The sequence below is a fragment of the Stigmatopora argus genome, chromosome 21, assembly GCF_051989625.1.
Source record: "Stigmatopora argus isolate UIUO_Sarg chromosome 21, RoL_Sarg_1.0, whole genome shotgun sequence".
Taxonomy (NCBI): Eukaryota; Metazoa; Chordata; class Actinopteri; order Syngnathiformes; family Syngnathidae; genus Stigmatopora; species Stigmatopora argus.
The window spans coordinates 9,599,363-9,618,349 of NC_135407.1; the positions used below are offsets into that span (position 1 = coordinate 9,599,363).

General features: G+C 36.7%; 2 protein-coding genes and 1 long non-coding RNA gene across 4 annotated transcripts in view; 1 reads left to right on the forward strand and 2 right to left on the reverse strand.

The window, feature by feature from the left end:
* The window catches only part of mcm3ap (minichromosome maintenance complex component 3 associated protein), a 25,084-nt gene extending 22,587 nt beyond the window's left edge, over nucleotides 1-2,497 (forward strand). Inside the window, exons 28-29 of the mRNA XM_077590213.1 lie at nucleotides 465-615; nucleotides 1,770-2,497. Coding sequence (XP_077446339.1) covers nucleotides 465-615; nucleotides 1,770-1,937 — 319 coding nt within the window. The 3' untranslated portion in view covers nucleotides 1,938-2,497. The remainder of the gene's footprint in view (nucleotides 1-464; nucleotides 616-1,769) is intronic.
* setdb1a (SET domain bifurcated histone lysine methyltransferase 1a) lies at nucleotides 4-17,878 on the reverse strand. Of its 2 annotated transcripts, none has more exons than XM_077590215.1 (9): nucleotides 17,710-17,878; nucleotides 15,994-16,143; nucleotides 14,215-14,318; nucleotides 13,506-14,096; nucleotides 11,172-11,339; nucleotides 10,868-11,063; nucleotides 10,722-10,795; nucleotides 10,160-10,350; nucleotides 4-3,206 (listed from the first exon to the last, which is right to left on the reverse strand). In XM_077590215.1, the coding sequence occupies exons 2-9, from the start codon at nucleotides 16,035-16,037 to the stop codon at nucleotides 3,120-3,122; spliced, it is 1,455 nt and encodes a 484-aa protein (XP_077446341.1). In that variant the 5' UTR covers nucleotides 16,038-16,143; nucleotides 17,710-17,878; the 3' UTR covers nucleotides 4-3,119. The 2 variants fall into 2 exon arrangements, with proteins under 2 accessions (XP_077446341.1, XP_077446340.1); XM_077590214.1 differs by having other exon boundaries at nucleotides 15,969-16,143.
* Nucleotides 6,395-10,097, reverse strand: LOC144067253 (uncharacterized). The gene is made up of 3 exons (XR_013297874.1): nucleotides 9,508-10,097; nucleotides 6,490-6,547; nucleotides 6,395-6,407 (listed from the first exon to the last, which is right to left on the reverse strand). It is a non-coding gene; the product is annotated as an uncharacterized LOC144067253 (long non-coding RNA).
* Nucleotides 17,879-18,987: the final 1,109 nt, after the last annotated feature.

Below are 18,987 nucleotides of genomic sequence, written 5' to 3' on the forward strand. Positions count from 1 at the left end.
AGACACTAGCAGATGTTTATTGTTCGTATTCGACAAAATAGCTCATGTTGAAGCTATCACCAAAAGGACCGGCATTTGCACATTGCACAACAACTGTGAGTTCAGCGTGACACATGGTGGAATTACTGACTGTAAAACGCACGTAGAAGGACCCAAACATAAAGATAAACTTATTTTCATTATGCTGTACTTTTTCAATAGTTTGCAAAACGCAATATTTCAATTAATGCAAAAACATGATAACAGTTTGATTTAAATTGTCCCACATTATTTTATCTTTTTACATTCTATATCGATTTTGCGTGAATTGCATTCACTCCAGAAAAACTCCGGAAATGGGTTCAATGGAGGTTGGCAGCTCTGTATATATGTCCCGGACTACTATACGTTAACATTGAAATTCAAATGTTTAAACTGTACACTGAAACTTAACTCACAGGCATACAAATTGTCACTTTGTGCAGGAGTACACAACAGCTCCAGCGATGGCTTGACGGTGGGGACTGTTTGGACAATTGGTCTGACACATCACTCCTTCTCCCTTCCTCCATTCTGCTCTCCATGCCCACTCTTCTTGGACCCACACTCAAGTCTTCAGATACTGCTTTCGCAAAGGTTTGACGTCTTTTTCTCTTTATACAGTAATGCCTTGTTTATAGCTGTAAATATGCTGCAATAGGTTAAAAACCGCAATGTACGGAAGGTTTTTTTATGGTTTCTATTATTATTTAAACTTTACAAAACCCTTTATGTACTGTCTTCCACACTATACAGCGCAACTAAAGGCCCGTTTAAAAAAAAAACCCTTCCTACTTTGACATTTTTCAATCCACTGCCGATTCATTCAGAGTAAATTATCGTGTCTGTATGCCGCAACTAAGGCTTTTTCTCAAACTAAGACAATTTTCCCAAAAGCTGGCAGTGCATATTCTCATCCGATGCGCCTTCTATATGGATCAATATTGGCAATCATTGTATAAAATTCCCTTCCCCATCTAGTTAATGTATAACACAACTCCTAACCACTGTTATTATTACTACAAATACTACAGTTCTATCTAGTGGATGTATAACACAAGCCCCAACTATTACTATCACCACCATCAATGATTGTTAAATTAATGCTAAAGTATGCTGTATTTTATTTTTGAAGGTTAAAATTAACCAAAATTAACCAAAACGTAGGCTAAATTAATTTATAAATATTTTAATTGGTGGATACTATGTCATTTATAATTATGTATTGAATTACTATTATTAATAATAAAAAAAACACCATCAATGATTGTAAAATACATGCTAAATTATGCTGTATTTTATTTTTGAAGGTTAAAACGGTCCTAAAATTAACCAAAACGTAGGCTAAATTAATTTATAAATATTTTAATTGGTGGATACTACGTAATTTATAATTATGTATTGAATTACTATTATTAATAATAAAAAAAACACCATCAATGATTGTAAAATACATGCTAAATTATGCTGTATTTTATTTTTGAAGGTTAAAATGGTCCTAAAATTACCCAAAATTAATTTATAAATACTTTAATTGGTGGATACTATGTCATTTATAATTATGTATTGAATTACTAGTATTATTAATTTAAAAAAGTTGTTGAAATGAACTGTGTATGTATGGGGCATGGTGGGTGTCAGTTGTTGGGATAGGTTGAGGTTAGTGGGTCAATATACATTTGGGTTACAAATACAATGTGTTTCTGTAAGTATCAAATGAAAATTAAAGTTCTCTCTGGCCATGTTCACAGGAGGCACAGAGATTTCAGCCAGTGGAGAAAGACGAGTGTTCCCCGAGGAGTCGATTGTCATTGAGCGAGAGATTAAAACACCTTCAGCAGCAGATTGGAGCAAGCCGTGAAGAAGAATTGGCTTGCAAATTAAAGCTGAGTGCAATGATGAGCATTGTTGAAGACTGAATGAACAAGATACTTGTATTTATATTTATAGCTAAAAGACTACTTTATTACTATGTGACAGATGGCATGAGTAGCTAATGCTTTTGCTAATGCATTTAATGTTGGTGTTTCATTTATTATTAAAACCTTGGACAACTGTACACACTCATCCATGCCTAGGGTCAAATTTAGAGTGTCCAATCAGCCTACCATGCGTGTTTTTGAAATTTGGGAGGAAACCAGAGTACCTGTATGAAACCCACACAAGCTTGGGGAAAATATGCAAACTCCGCACAGGAACCTCCAGAGCTGTGAGGCTGATGCGCTAACCACTCATCCGCCGGGCCGCCGTTTCTCGGGCTACTATTTTTTAACAAATATAAGTGACAAAGACAAGTTCAGTCAGTTAGGGAACATTTGAGTGATGTTCTTTGTAGCTAGGAATTGCTGGATGATGGCATTGAAATCAGTTATCTCACAGTAAAGAAAAAAAAGGGTTTGTCAAATGTTTCTATGAATTTCCAGGAGCATAATGATTGCCTGATAAGACGAATAAAATTCTAGATTTGAATGAAGTTGAACAGGCCGTCTACATTTATTTGGAATATATATTTCATTTTGTTCAGGGTGTCCTCTTTCTGGTGCCTGTCGTTGGGATAGGATCTAGCACCCCCCCCCCCCCCCCCCCCCATGACCCTTCTGAGGATAAGCGATTCAGAAAATAAATGAATGAATCTTTGTTCCCTAAAGGGTCAATTTTCATAACAAAAAACTATATTCACAGCCGAAAAATTAACTACATGGGACATGAGCAGCAAATGTGACACAGTGATAATTACGATTCTCCAAGTCCACAAAATTTCTCACTGTTGAATGATTTTTTTTTCACACTTGTAATGGTATTTGTGAAAGAGCCATCAAAATAGCCCTCGAATCCTAACTTGCAAGGGCTCATGTTACGGTGGCACCTCTCATATAAAACGTTTTTGGTACCAATTTACTTTTACTGCAGTGGAAAGTCCCACACTGTTCTACTGCGCAAATACCTCCTCCTGAAAAGCAGATAGAAAACAGTGGTCTCCATCTCTCGTATGTCACAGAAATGCTCGCGCTTTAAGTCATTTCTTTGGTCTCTCAATGGAAAACTGTAAACTTCAGGTCCGAGGATGCGTGTGGATTGCATTGCGCTTCAGTCCATTAACATTAAGACCCAACTTGCAGCTCCTTCATTTTGGCCATGTGTTCCAAGCGCCACGACCCTCTGTAGACCCACTCTTTACGTTGACATTCCTAAAGATAAAAAAAACAATGATTAGAGGACAAAAACTTCCTTTAATAATGATTGGAGTTCAAATAAATATGACATTGAGATGTGGTTTGAGTATTTGCGAAATCAAAATAGATTGATACTACTCGGCTATGAGGAAAAATTCCCACGATGAAAAAAATATCACGATAACTAGCATAATTTTTCTTTCAGATTTGACACTTCAAACTTCTGTGAATAAATATATACATTATCTTCCTCGTTATCCAATTATCAACCCTGGTGCAATTTGAAACTATTACACTTGAAAACTGCCATATGTAGCCATTTACATTTTGCTATGTAATAGAAATACCTTGTAGACATCTGGTATGTTAACAATCATTACTAACTTAATGTGAAGTTTGTAAGCTGACTTTTCTGATAAAAATGCAACATCGGTATGATAACAGCACAATTCTCTATTGCGAAGTGCCTTATCTGGCAACTCAAAGTGAAAGGGATTCTGTACGCTTCTATTCATTTTACATTGGATTAGCATAATTCGTCCCACGATCTTTCGTTTTTGTTTCATTCCCCTAAGCCCTAAAAGATAAAGGTATAACAATTTCATGAGATACGTATGCGTATGTATGCAAAAAAGATAAGAAAATGATCTATTAAGCCATTACAATAAGAAATGTGAAAACATTTTCCAATGCAGTAGAATTGCGAGCGGTAGCTGCGTAAACATACGTACATGCATGTAAACACAAATTAACTTAAGCAAACTCGAAACTACTCTGATGAATGAGGGTCAAAGGCACAAGAATCATGCCATGGTCCTTCAAAAAGATGAAAAAGTGCCGAGAAAGGGGGCTTTTGGTCAGAAGGTTGCATTAAGGTTTTTTTTGCCACCAGCCTTATTACATATTGCCCCTGTAACAACCAACATTCTGTTACACTTCTCATGTTTACCACTAGATGGAGATACAGACGCTCCCCTACTTACGAACGCAATTGGTTCCGAGCGATTGTTCATAAGTTGAATTTGTTTGTAAGTTGATTCAGTGCTATATTTTGTATTATAATTTATGTTTAAGGCCGATATAAGTATATTGAAGGTTTATATAAGTGCATTTGTATGTTTAAGGCTTGTATAAGTAACACGCATTGGTTTGTACTGAAAAATTTTTTTTTAATAAAATGGAGAGAATATGTACAGTACTGTAGAGAGAGAGAGAGATTTATGTATTAGAAACTGGCCAAAAGAAGCGACCTAATGACGATTGCACAGTTTCCTTCTTTTTTTCATCATAAATGATGCGGTAGCACTGTATGGCATCATTCAATTGATTTGCAAACTTTGTGCAACGTTCAATATTTGGGTCCTGCTGCTCGATCTTTCTGTTTATAAATGGTACTGACGGTCGAACGATTCAATCCCCGTGAAACGCTCACCACTCTCACGCGCATCAAGCTTCGTTATTATTGCCACTCGTTTCAAATGAAATGGCTTGCCTCTTCCTTGCAACTCCCTCAATAGAAGCCTTTAGCTTTTTACCAAGCATATTCAATATTGGATGCATGAGATATTTAATGATACAAATGAAAAAGGTTCTTTGCACACTGGAGATACATTCACGCACTTCCGCACTGCAACGAAGAAGAAGGTAGATGCTGGGTGAGCTGAGCTCTCACAGCGCCAGGCGTCGGTATTAGCGGCGGAAAGAAGTACTACTCCGAAAAAGGCGCGAAATACAAAATTGGACTTGCGAACATTTTTGGACTTAAACGCAATTTGCAGACATGTTCGTATGTACCGTTGTTCGTAAGTTGAATGTTCGTAAGTAGTGGAGCGTCTGTATATAGTAAGGCTTTTTTCTTTAAAAAATCGACATAGTATAGTAAGGCTAAGAAAGTCGGAGAATAAATCTGACTTCTGATTCTTCTCCTAGTTATTGCTGTGGTCCAGTGGCAAAAATATTGGTTCAGAACTTGAGGTGGGAATCAGGAGTGAGTTCAATTCCACTCTTTGCAATTCACAAATTGTTTATTGAGGTAATGAAAAGGATAAATATAACTTCCAATCACTTCATTTCAGAAGTCACTGTGGTCCAGTTGCAAAGACAAACGGTCAGAACTTCTGGTGGACTCAAGTTCAAATCAGGAGTGAGTTCAATTCCACTCTTTGCAATTCTCAAATTGTTTATTGAGGTAATGAAAAGGATAGATATAACTTCCAATCACATCATTTCAGAAGTCACTGTGGTCCAGTGGCAAAGACAATGGGTCAGAACTTCAGGTGGACTCAAGTTCAAATCAGGAATGAGTTCAATTCCACTCTTTGCAATTCTCAAATTGTTTATTGAGGTAATGAAAAGGATAGATATAACTTCCAATCACATCATTTCAGAAGTCACTGTGGTCCAGTGGCAAAGACAATGGGTCAGAACTTCAGGTGGACTCAAGTTCAAATCAGGAATGAGTTCAATTCCACTCTTTGCAATTCTCAAATTGTTTATTTAGGTAATGAAAAGGATAAATATAACTTCCAATCATGTATAGGTGGGCCGTCTCGTGGTGTAGTGGGTAAGTCACCTGCCTGCGACGTGGGTGTCGAGGGTTCACGTCCCGGTGTCGCCAGTCAACGACTGTATGGTGTCGGCAGTCGGCCGAAGGCCGACTGTCGAACACCACCAGGAACCCCCCCTCCCAACTGTCTTCCGGTCAGCCGAAGGCTGACCGGAAATATTGTTTTGCTGAAAAAATTGACTAAGTCTTTATTTGAATGAAAAAAGGATTACCCATTTACTGAACTACTAGTGTAGTGATTAGTCAAACGAGAGCGGGATTCGAACCCCATCTCCCACATGGCAGTCAAATCCACTAACTTGAGGTCTGTCTGACCCATTGTCTTTGCCACTGGACCACAGTGACTTCTGAAATGAGATGATTGGAAGTTATATTTATCATTTTCATCACCTCAATAAACAATTTGAGATTTGCAAAGAGTGGACTTGAACTCACTCCAGATTTGAACTTGTGTCCAACTTCAATTTCAACCCATTGTTCTTGCCACTGGACCACAGTGTCTTCTGAAATGATGTGATTGGAAGTTATATTTATCCTTTTAATTACCTCAATAAACAATTTGAGAATTGCAAAGAGTGGAATCAAACTCACTTCTGATTTGAACTTGAGTCCACCTGAAGTTCTGACCTATTGTCTTTGCCACTGCACCACTGTAAAGTTGGAAGTTGTATTTATCCTTTTCATTACCTCAATAAACAATTTGAGAATTGCAACGAGTGGAATTGAACTCACTCCTGATTCCCGCCTCATGTTCTGACCCAATGATTTTGCCAGTGGACCACAGCAACAACTAGAAGGTGAAGAATCAGAAGTCAGATTTATTCTCCGACTCTCTTAGCCTTACTTGCTGTCATTTTTTAAGAAAAGAAGCCTTACTATACAATATTGTTTTTTAAGAAAAAAAGGCTTCCTCTACTATGTCGTTTTTCAAGAAAAAAAGCCATGCTATACTATGTCGTTTTTTAGGAAAAAAAGCCTTACTATACTATGTCGTTTTTTAAAGGAAAAAAGCCATACTATACTATGTCGTTTTTTAGGGAAAAAGCCTTCCTCGACTGTCGTTTTTCAAGAAAAAAAGCCATGCTATACTATGTCGTTTTTAGGGGGGGAAAGCCATACTATACTATGTCGTTTTTTAAGGAAAAAAGCCTTACTATACTATGTCGTTTTTTAAAGGAAAAAAGCCATACTATACTATGTCGTTTTTTAAAGGAAAAAAGCCATACTATACTATGTCGTTTTTTAGGGGGAAAAGCCATACTATACTATGTCGTTTTTTAGGGAAAAAGCCTTCCTCTACTATGTCGTTTTTCAAGAAAAAAAGCCATGCTATACTATGTCGTTTTTTTAGGGGGGAAAAGCCATTCTATACTATGTCGTTTTTTTAGGGAAAAAAAGCCTTACTATACTATGTCGTTTTTTAAGAAAAAAAGCCTTACTATACATGGTCTTTTTTAAACAAAAAAGCCTTACTATACATGGTCATTTTTTAAGAAAAAAGCCTTACTATACATGGTCTTTTTTGTAAATAAAAAGCCTTACTATACTATGTCGTTTTTAAAGACAAAAAAGCCTTACTATACTGTGTGGTTTTTAAAGAAAATAAGCCTTACTATACTATGTCGTTTTTTACGAAAAAAAGCCTTACAATACTATGTTGTTTTTTAAGAAAAAAGCCTTACTATACTATGTCGTTTTTTACGAAAAAAAGCCTTACAATACTATGTCGTTTTTTTAAAGAAAAAAGCCTTACAATACTATGTCATTTTTTAAGAAAAAAAGCCTTACTATACTATGTCGTCTTTTAAGAAAAACGCTTTACTGTACATGGTCGTTTTTTTTAAATAAAAAAGCCTTACTATACATGTTCATTTTTTAATAAAAACCCTTAATATACATGGTCATTTTTAAAGAAAAAAGCCTGACTATATATACATAGTATTTATTTTTTAAACAAATAAAAGCTTTACTTTACATAGACCACTTTAAGTCGTTTTTAAAGACAAAAAAGCCTTTATGTCGTTTTTAAAGACAAAAAAGCCTTACTATACTGTGTCGTTTTTAAAGAAAATAAGCCTTACTATACTATGTCGTCTTTAAAGAAAAAAGCCTATACTATGTTGTTTTTAAGAAAAAAAGCCTTACTATACTATGTCGTTTTTTACGAAAAAAAGCCTTACAATACTATGTCGTTTTTTTTAAGAAAAGAAGCCTTACTATACAATATCGTTTTTTAAGAAAAAAAGGCTTCCTCTACTATGTCGTTTTTCAAGAAAAAAAGCCATGCTATACTATGTCGTTTTTTAGGAAAAAAAGCCTTACTATACTATGTCGTTTTTTAAAGGAAAAAAGCCATACTATACTATGTCGGTTTTCAGGGAAAAAGCCTTCCTCTACTATGTCGTTTTTCAAGAAAAAAAGCCATGCTATACTATGTCGTTTTTTTAGGGGAAAAAAGCCATACTATACTATGTCGTTTTTTTAGGAAAAAAAGCCTTACTATACTATGTCGTTTTTTAAGAAAAAAAGCCTTACTATACATGGTCTTTTTTAAACAAAAAAGCCTTACTATACATGGTCATTTTTTAAGAAAAAAGCCTTACTATACATGGTCTTTTTTGTAAATAAAAAGCCTTACTATACTATGTCGTTTTTAAAGACAAAAAAGCCTTACTATACTGTGTCGTTTTTAAAGAAAATAAGCCTTACTATACTATGTCGTCTTTAAAGAAAAAAGCCTATACTATGTTGTTTTTTAAGAAAAAAGCCTTACTATACTATGTCGTTTTTTACAAAAAAAAGCCTGACAATACTATGTCGTTTTTTTAAAGAAAAAAGCCTTACAATACTATGTCATTTTTTAAGAAAAAAAGCCTTACTATACTATGTCGTCTTTTAAGAAATACGCTTTACTGTACATGGTCGTTTTTTTTTAAATAAAAAAGCCTTACTATACATGGTCATTTTTTAATAAAAACCCTTAATATACATGGTCATTTTTAAAGAAAAAAGCCTGACTATATATTCATAGTATTTATTTTTTAAACAAATAAAAGCTTTACTTTACATAGACCACTTTTTTTAAAAGAAAAAGCCTTACGATGTCCAGCCATTCAAGTCATTTTGCATGCCAGCTTTACGTTTGTACCAAATCTCGGGGTATTCTTTGCTCAGTTATGAAGCACGTCTAATAAGATGAATAAATATTTGACATTATCGTCGACAAGGAAAAAGAGTGTCGCCAAACTTTCGTCAAAACATATACAGACGCTCCCCTACTTACGAACGCAATTGGTTCCGAGCTAGTTCATAAGTTGAATTCGTTTGTAAGTTGATTCAGTGCTATATTTTGTATTATAATTTATGTTTAAGGCCGATATAAGTATATTGAAGGTTTATATAAGTGCATTTGTATGTTTAAGGCTTGTATAAGTAACACGCATTGGTTTGTACTGAAAAAAAAACATTTAATAAAATGGAGAGAATATGTACAGTACTGGAGAGAGAGAGAGAGAGAGAGAGAGAGAGAGAGAGATTTATGTATTAGAAACTGGCCAAAAGAAGCGACCTAATGACGATTGCACAGTTTTCTTCTTTTTTTCATCATAAATGATGCGGTAGCACTGTATGGCATCATTCAATGGATTTGCAAACTTTGTGCAACGTTCAATATTTGGGTCCTGCTGCTCGATCTTTCTGTTTATAAATGGTACTGACGGTCGAACGATTCAATGCCCGTGAAACGCTTACCACTCTCACGCGCATCAAGCTTCGTTATTATTGCCACTCGTTTCAGAAGAAATGGCTTGCCTCTTCCTTGCAACTCCCTCAATAGAAGCCTTTAGCTTTTTACCAACCATATTCAATATTGGATGCATGAGATATTTAATGATACAAATGAAAAAGGTTCTTTGCACACTGGAGATACATTCACGCACTTCCGCATTGCAACGAAGAAGAAGGTAGATGCTGGGTGAGCTGAGCTCTCACAGCGCCAGGCGTCGGTATTAGCGGCGGAAAGAAGTACTACTCCGAAAAAGGCGTGAAATACAAAATTGGACTTGCGAACATTTTTGGACTTAAACACAATTTGCAGACATGTTCGTATGTACCGTTGTTCGTAAGTTGAATGTTCGTAAGTAGGGGAGCGTCTGTACTCAAACTGGCTCTCCAAGTAGCTCAGCAGTCAAACCCTGAGATGCTAAAATCAATGTAACATTGTAAAATTGTTCTGCAACCTCTGTTTCAGTTGTATAAATATATCTTGTAATATCGCCATACCTTTAGATTATGTTTTGAGGTCATTCACTGCCATTGGCAGTTATTAACATCAAATCCATTTCAACTAGGAAGGCTACCAGATTCACTGACATTGAACGTAAAAGAATCACATTTTACTTACCACGAAGAGGACCTGTATCAGGTTACCGTCAAGCATCTGGACCATACACTTCTGCTGAACTCCGTCAAGCTCCACATTAAGACACTGTCCAAACTTGCAGTGGGCGATGGGAGGGCAAGGCCAGACCTTTAGATATTCCTCCACAAATTTCCTATGCGAAGCATTCGCAATATCTTCCATCGGATTTTCCACTGCGAACGGAAGATGATGACAAACGGAAGAGCTTTGAATCTAGATTTCTTTGTGATGCTTTAGGGTTGGAAACAATGTTCCCTCTAAGCTGCGCAGGTGCGCAATTGCGCACTACTCTCATCTTCTATGCGCACAGTAAATCATACGGAGCGCACAAAATAAAATCCCTTTTTTTTTTTAGCTCCGAGGCCGACGCGCAAACCACTCATCCACCGGGCCGCCCATTCATAGATATTAATCATTACATTTTTCTGCCCAGACAAACAAAAAATTAGAGGGAACATTGGTTGGAAATGCAAAATTACCCACTATTTTCAGATTTCTGTTTAGTAAAATAATTGCAAAAAAAAAAAAGAAGATCCAAACTTACAAGGTTTGCACACCAGGTGAAGACAAGGTAAACCAACATACAGTGACGTCTGATCATCAATAAAGACCAGAAACCTATAAACATGTAGAGTGAAGTCATTCTAAGGGATCCCAAAGATAATAGGACAAGCACACTATGTAATATACCTCTGATGGTTCTTTCTGGTCGGGAGTTCTGCCAAAATGGCGGGCTGGAATAAGTTCTCTGTCTTTTGGGCGACCACCACTCGAGCACCGACATACATGTTTTGCAACTTGGGGGTTTTCCTGAAGGCAAGGTGGTGCGCGGGGACGAAGTATTCAGTGTCATCTTTAAACAGGACTGCATATTTCAGTACGCCATCTGTTAGAAAAAATAAACATTGATCATTAGCTTGACCTGCCGTGATTGTTAAGGAGATTGATCGGTTATACCGTGCCACGTCTAAAATCAGAAGGAAATTAGCCTTACCCTTTTCGAGAATTTGCTTCACCCTCCCAAACTCCCAAGACATTTCCTCCCTCTTGGCCAAGACCTTCGTATTGACTAAAATCTCAGCATGAAACACTTCAGAGGGCTCCTTTGATGACAGCACTGGTGACTGGGAGCATGATGATATTATGCACACTGTAGATGGTTCTTTAAGTGCAAGGGACAAAAAACATTAATAAATAATTTTGAACACAACTGTATAAGAATGGTAGCCTGACAAGCCAACCTGACTTTCTATGGAATCAGATTTATGTCAAAAAAAAAAACTTTGCATGTTGCAACTAAAAAATGATTTTAAGCTAACCCGTCACTTGTCTTTTTGCTTGTGAGATTTCTCTCTCTCATTGCCTCTTTTTAAATGTGGTCCACATTTTCGCGTTTGATTTTTGACACAAACTTTATGTGTGGGTGGGCTTTATGGAAAGTGCGACCTCAAGGGTCAAGTAGGTTTCCACAGCCCCCCAAAGCCATTACGGGTTTACCTTTGTTTACCTAAAAAAAAATCGACTTATCGTATTCAATACCTTACTAACTACAGTCATACCTCTACTTACGAATCGCTCTAGGTACGAAATTTTCAGCTTATGAAAACTTTTGAGATGCAAATGAGTGCCTCAAGATACAAAAATAGACCCCAGTTACAAAAACTTCAATATATTTCCTATATACGTTATTTTATTTAGAAAAGTTCGCGGATGCACTGCTTCTTGCTTGACAATTTCCCTACACTCTACTGGGCTCTCATTGGCTGTCTCACAACAACCCTCCATGTTTCTTTGACCGCCGTTGTCTGCTTAAACTTATTTTTGCCTAACGTTAGCTTCCTGACACTTGTGCACATGCACTTCAACACGAATAGATTTTTCATGTTTATTCATTTTAAAGTCATTTTCGCTCATTTTTGTGTGTCTTCACACTTTTCCTACAAAATTGGGACACTTTTATGATTTTTTAAGGGTTTAGTTGGTAGTTTTGTGGGGAGTCGAGGGAATTAGAATATTTACATATAAAGTACTGCTCTACTTACAAATTTTTCCACTTATAAAAAAAGTTCTTTAACCAATTAATTTCGTATGTAGATGTATGACTGACTGTACTACATTTATGATTATAATCACACTTCACAAAGGTTAGCCTGTGAAACGACAAGCAGATGATTTTTTTAGCACCACAAAAAATATACAAACATCGAAAATCATAAACGCAAAAACTGGGAGCGCAAGAGAACAAAACAGGCACATACAAAAAGACAGGTGGCACTAGCGAGAAAATTTGGCCTTGGGAGCAAAAGTCAAAGGTGCGAAAATGTAAAAGAAGGGAATTGTAAACATTGTAAGCACCAAGTTTTACTTTTCACTCGAATTTCAATATTTTCCCTCGTCTTTTTTTTTCTTGCAACTTGCAGTTTTGCTTGATGGCAGAAGTTAAGTTTGAATTTTTAATGACAAATCAGATTTGAGAACTTTGCCATGAAGAGGATAAATGGCAAGTAAGCCCGGTATTTTGTGGTTACAATTGGATTTCAATTCCAGTCCAATATCAACAATATGTATTTTAAAAGGTAGCCCAAAACACAGAATACCTGACAAAGTAGACATCCAATCCATTTGAAGTGGGAGGGTTAGCAGTTAATATGATCAGTGAGTTAAGCAGTGTCAGACCAAGCCATGGTAGCAATTTACACAGAAGTAAATATGCAGTAATATAATATTGAAAGGGATTTTTTTAAACGTGGTCTCGGTACAGCATCGGCTGGTACCACACAGCCTGGTATAACAATGAAAATCAAATTTTATCAGTGGGATATACCATATTTTCTCGCGAATAAGCTGCCCCCGCGTATCATCTGCACCCTTAAAGTCGTTGAATTTTACAATTTCTCGCGTATAAGCCGGCCTTTGATTCCCAATTTTCACCTCCATTTTCTTGGTTTTAATACAGAGTACAAATGTGTTACTTTGAAGGGGAAAATCTTGAGAAAAATCCTCGCACATGGTATTTCTGAGATACTGTATGAATCAAAAGCACATTATTAGGGTTACTATCATAAGGAAGTTAGTCATTCATGCAGTAATGGTTGTTTTCTTACCGCAAAACTGAAAATAACCACAAATAGTAAATGTTAATTTGCCAAAATATATTGGTGAAAAAGAGTAAAGCAACACTGTAAGTCTTGTGAGCATATAAGATGTACCCTTGATTCAGTCATCATTTTTTGAGTTACAAATGCGGCTTATATGCGAGAAAATACGGTAAGTATACGTTGAAAGTCAGGCTGGCGTTGTGGATCGTGCGTTAAATTTCCACCTTTACCTGTATGCGTTGGTGCTGTTTCCTTTGTCTTGCCAACAGTCTCAGTTTTTACTGGATTGATTGGCCCTGAGGATGAATGTGTATCCACATTTTTAGTGCTTCCCAGAGCTTCATTTGGTTTTGGGTTGGTTTTGTCTTCTGATTTTTTCGCAACATTTGTCATTGCATTTGCTGGTGGGTTTGATTTATTTGTTACTTGAATCTCGCTCCAACATTTTTTACTCACACGGCGTTTTTTAGGTGATGATGGCTCCGGGATATAATCCGAATCGCTGTCACTGTTGCTCGGGTAAAAATCACTGTCACTGTCGTCACTTGCTTTAGGTTGTTCAGCATAACGAATTTTTGGACGTTTTTTGCTGCCCCTTTTTTTAACTTCTTCCATGTTGCCACTAGGATTCTCAAAACATTTTGGAGACAAAATCTGAATTTTGTTGACAGAAAGATTGTTCAAGGCCACATTTGACTCTTGTTTTGAAATTACTTGGCCGTCAGTGCTATTGGAATCATCTGTTGCAATATGAACGCCACTTGTTGACGGACTATTACAAAAATCTAAATCAGAATTGGGTGGCGAGTAAGTGGGTGTTCCTGCAAAGCAAAAAAAAAAGTACATGAATAACAGAGATGAAATCTATTGGAATGGTCGCAACTGAAGCAGCTCACTTAATGGACCGTAGGATTTGGATGAATCAATGAACCAATTTACCATCACTTATTTCAATGAGATCCTCATCATCATCTATGTCTCTGTATTCCCAACCCAGTAAAGTGTATTGTTTCTTCACAATGGCCTCATATGCTGCCACAGAGCTTTGGGAAACGGAAGTGCAAAGGGGAGAAAGGGGAAAAAAGAGCAAATGGTGAAAAAATAGAAGAAAAGAGCATTCTACATGTACATACAAGGACAGAATTATACCATTGTCTACAGTGCATTGCATTGTTTGTTAGCACTGCGATAAAATGACTATCAAAGCAAAGCTACATGATTTTATGTTGTCAAGGGACTTTCAACTAAATTGTATTCACTGCCCCCATGTTTTTCTTGAACGGCTTATATATTGTCTTCTATCACAAAACACCTAACCTGTAACAAAGAATGCATTGTGCATGCATGCATGCTTCATGGCACTTTTTCTACAAGGTATTTTTTTTACTTAAATGTGCATGTTTTTCAGGTTTTGGAAGCGACTTGTCGTCTATACAGTGGTACTTCTACTTACGAAATTAATTGACGCAAGTTTTTTTTGTAACTTGGATTTTCTTAAGTAGAGGCATAGTTTACATTGAATTTGCATAAGTGGTTCCCCATTTTTTTTAATTCTAGCCATTCGAAAACCTTTCAAAATAATAAAAGTATAACAATTTTGTAGACTTTTGAAATATATGTATGCAAGTCAAAAAGCTCACAAATATAAGGAAACTATTTATTAGCCAGTAAAATAATGGCACAACACCGAACCAAACAAAAACAAATTGAAAACATCTAAGTTCAAACATGAAATCACTAAAGTGGTTGGTCTAGCGCAAATCTCACTCTCTCTCTCTCTTGCCCTCGCTCTCTCTAACGTCACTCACTCACCCAATGGATTGTGGCCTGAATACATCGACATCAATACAGATTGAAGAAGCATGGAAAGCACCGTTGGAAAAGTTACGCTAGCTGCCAGCTAGCTACTATTTGCGAATGGTTTGTGGCCTGTATACATCGACATCAACACAGCATGACGAAGCATGGAAAGCACCGTTGGAAAAGTTACGCTAGCTACCAGCTAGCTACTATTTGCGAATGGATTGTGGCATGTATACATCGACATCAACACAGCATGACGAAGCATGGTAAGCACCGTCGGAAAAGTTACGCTAGCTACGAGCTAGCTACTATTTGCGAATGGATTGTGGCCGCCTGGACGAACGTATAAAACTCAGCGTTTTCGATGACTAATTTGGACAATTGTTCAATTCGGACACAGAAAATGAGGACTTTGATGGATTTGTGGGTGATGATGACGTGATTAAGTTGTAAAATGGATAAATAAAGTACAACCGAACTCATTTTTGCTTCCGTTGCCTTTTTAAAAACGTGTTTTTAGCGTGTGGGTGTAGCGTGCAAGAACTATATATCCCAGCAGTCACTGCGCACCGGAAACCGGAAAAGCAATCTGGGGCTGCTTCCGGTGGCCAGCGCTATTGCGGTTAGATATTCATATGTAATATATGCGTCTAAAAAAACGGTGCGTCCTTTGTGTGTTTAAAATACAGAAATAGCAATCGTTATTGACACTGGGGCTAAAAATACGATGCGCCATATAGTCGTGAAAATACGGTAGTTTGTTGTTTCCTAAATTGGACAAATTATCGTATCATGAAACAATAACGTGCAGATCAAAGTGTTTCGTAACCTGAAAAATTCATATGTTGAAGCATTTGTAAGTGGAGGTACCGAATTCACCAGACACTCACTTTCTGAGTTTAAGCAGTTGGTCACCTTGTGTCTTCCACTTTTCCATTAGCTCCTGCAAAATGTTGCATTGCTCCAGTATTTCAGGAGGAATCACAATCATATTCTTCACGGTCTCTGAAATCCAAATCGTGAGTTCATCTTGGGTTATTTCTATCCTATTGTCCTCCATAATCACTATAAACACACAAGAGTACATATTAGTAATTTAGTTGGTTACTGACATAATAAGGCATTGCAAGCAAATGATAAGACTTCTTTTTCCTTTCAGAATTTGTAACATTTAAGCAAAAGACGCATCGTTAATAGGTGTAGCAAAACATCAAAAGAATGAAGGAGCCTGCATATATTCTTGAAAGTGTTCATTTTTTAATCTTTACTGAAAACTGACTCACTGAAATCGTCCGACAGATAATGCATATCGTAATGATCACGTGACATATTGTCACCACATATCTACTCATTCTTATTCCAGAATAAAACACGTCAAGCAAAACAAAGCAAGAAACTGTGCGAAAGTCAATATTCGTCAAAATTAATCAAATTTATTTTTTGGGGTGTCCCAGATACACCAGGGAAAACTGGAGGTTTTAAATTTATGGTAGAAAATATCCTTGTCAGAGGTAATAAAGGGTGTATATTGCATTTCTGTCCATAAAGTGATCATCCTACAAAATGGGGAAAGGTTGTCAAATTATTCCAGAACACTCAACATGGCAACTTTACCAAATATATCTGATGCGAACATTTCATCCAATCATTCATTTTCTGAACCACTTTATCCTCACAAGGGTCACAAGGGGTGCTGGAGCCTATCCCAGCTGACTTGAGGCACGAAGCGGGGACACCCTGAATTGGTGGCCAGTTAATCGCGGGGCACGAGGAGACAGATATCCATTCACAATCGCACCTAGGGGCAATTTAGAGTGTCCAACCAGCCTACCATGCATGTTTTTGGAATGTGGGAGGAAACCAGGGTACTCAGAGAAAACCCACGCACACCCAGGGAGAACATGCAAACTCCTCACAGGTAGACTGACCTGGATATGAACCCAGGACTCCAGAACTATGAGACCGACTCGCTAAACACTCACCCGCCGGACCACCCAACGTGAACATCAAATTTAAAAACAATTGTGGTAGAGGACATTTGAGGCAGAAGGCCTGACAGGGGCATATTTTTATAGTAAATATTTGTATAATAAATGGCCCGGTGGATTATTTAAAAACAACTGCTAAAATAAGCTCAGGGCTCAAAGGGTTAATACAGGAATCATTTGGTGGCTCCCAAATTTTTCCAGCAAAATAGTGTCTATGTTAACTCATTGGATGCCATTGACGGCGGAATTTTTTTACCTAAACTGCCAGTTTAAATGAAATGGACGTCTAGCGTTTTTAATGGCGGGCAATGGGTTAAGAAAGACACTTTTTAAAGCCATTTAGAAGAGCAGCTTGTTGAAAATACAATTATTTTGAACCTTCCATTGTCGCAAGTGTTAAAAATAACTTCATCAAAACACTAATATTCTAACCTTCTTATTACCTTAAAATTTATGAACAGTGAAATCAGGTCTGAAGTAGTTACATTAGGTTTCAACGATGGAGAATTGTTCAACTGATAAAAGAAATACAAGCAACGTGCGAGCGTTTTATGTAAACTAAATTTGACTGGTAAGATTTTATACTATCGACCAAACTAGAAAATGGCGGTTGATGTTAGCCAAAATGTATAGGGATACTTACATTATTTAAAAACGTATTTTTCTCGAAAATTATGTCCATATGCTATTCAGAGAACGTGCATCATAGCTGCGGAGCAGGTTTAAAGGTGAATTTTCACAATGGACGTTTGGAAAACAATCCGCGTGAGATGCATTTCTTCCTCGTTGTTTCTCATACAAGCTAATGCTGCCCCTTGTGGTCATGAACAGAAAATATGTCTACAACACACGAATTTCCGTTCAATTTTATTAAGGTGCCGTAAATGTTGCGTCATACAAGAAAAAAAATAACACGAACGAACGTAACACGAATTGAAAAAAAATAACATACAGTTTCATACAAATTTTCTAAATGTATAAACTACAATCATGAATCATTAAAATAGTCGATTCTCAGTTTGCGGCCCAAAACGTTGGTTTCCTATTAAACTAAATTCATATACAATTAATAATATCACCTCCAATACCTATACAAAATATTATATAAATGTATAGCGTTTAATCAGTTAACTCTCCTGTTCTCCAATTGACAAACGTCTTATCCTTGTGGTACACTTGTGTTGACTCTCTGGCGCCTCCATTAGGCCAAACGTGTATTTTCGAATAAATACCATGGTGTATATTTAAACATTTTCATCCAAATCTTCTCAGAATTACTGGCATTTATGAAATAACTGTTATTGGTGATGACTTCACCTTTTCCCAAGCGCCAGATTTAGGTAACACTTTCACTTAGTGCTTCTTCAATATAATATTCTTCTTTTTTTTTTTTATTTGAGTTGGAGACCGTGCCTTTTAGAGAATTAAAAAAACATTTTTGTGAGATCAAACCCCTTCCGTCACCCCTTCTGTTTTTCTATCATAACTTGGAACTGGCAATGGCAGAGTTGAAGGGTTGTTGCTATTTTATTTTATTTTTTAAAAATTTTGTTTGGGGTTTATGAGGGGTAAAATTCATCCCTTAACGCAGGGGTCGGGAACCTTTTTGATGGAAAGAGCCATAAACAATTCATATTTTTAAAATGTTAATCCTTGAGAGCCATACTCACAATTCAAAAATCAACATACATGAAAATGTGTGCCTTTTTTAGTCACTTCACCATTTTTAAAGTACAAAAAGTCTCTGAATTCTTTTGACAACATTGTTACGTTGTTGCTAATCAATGAATATCAATGAGAAAATCCATGCAAGAGTGTAATGAAAAAAAAAACGATTATAAGGCGCTGGGGTAGTGTCAATGCCATAATACCAACGTAACGCTCCTATTCCTGCGCTTTCTCACCAGCAGTTTCCATAGTT

What these genes read in the sequence shown, in the direction of transcription:
- setdb1a (XM_077590214.1), bottom strand. Translation starts at nt 16,138, where the DNA reads ATGGAGGACAATAGGATAGAAATAACCCAAGATGAACTCACGATTTGG. An exon ending in TCACCTGGTGTGCAAACCTT is followed by an intron (nt 10,351 to 10,721) that starts GTAAGTTTGGAT and finishes TTCCGTTCGCAG; the next exon opens with TGGAAAATCCGATGGAAGAT. An exon ending in TGATACAGGTCCTCTTCGTG is followed by an intron (nt 3,207 to 10,159) that starts GTAAGTAAAATG and finishes TTTTATCTTTAG; the next exon opens with GAATGTCAACGTAAAGAGTG.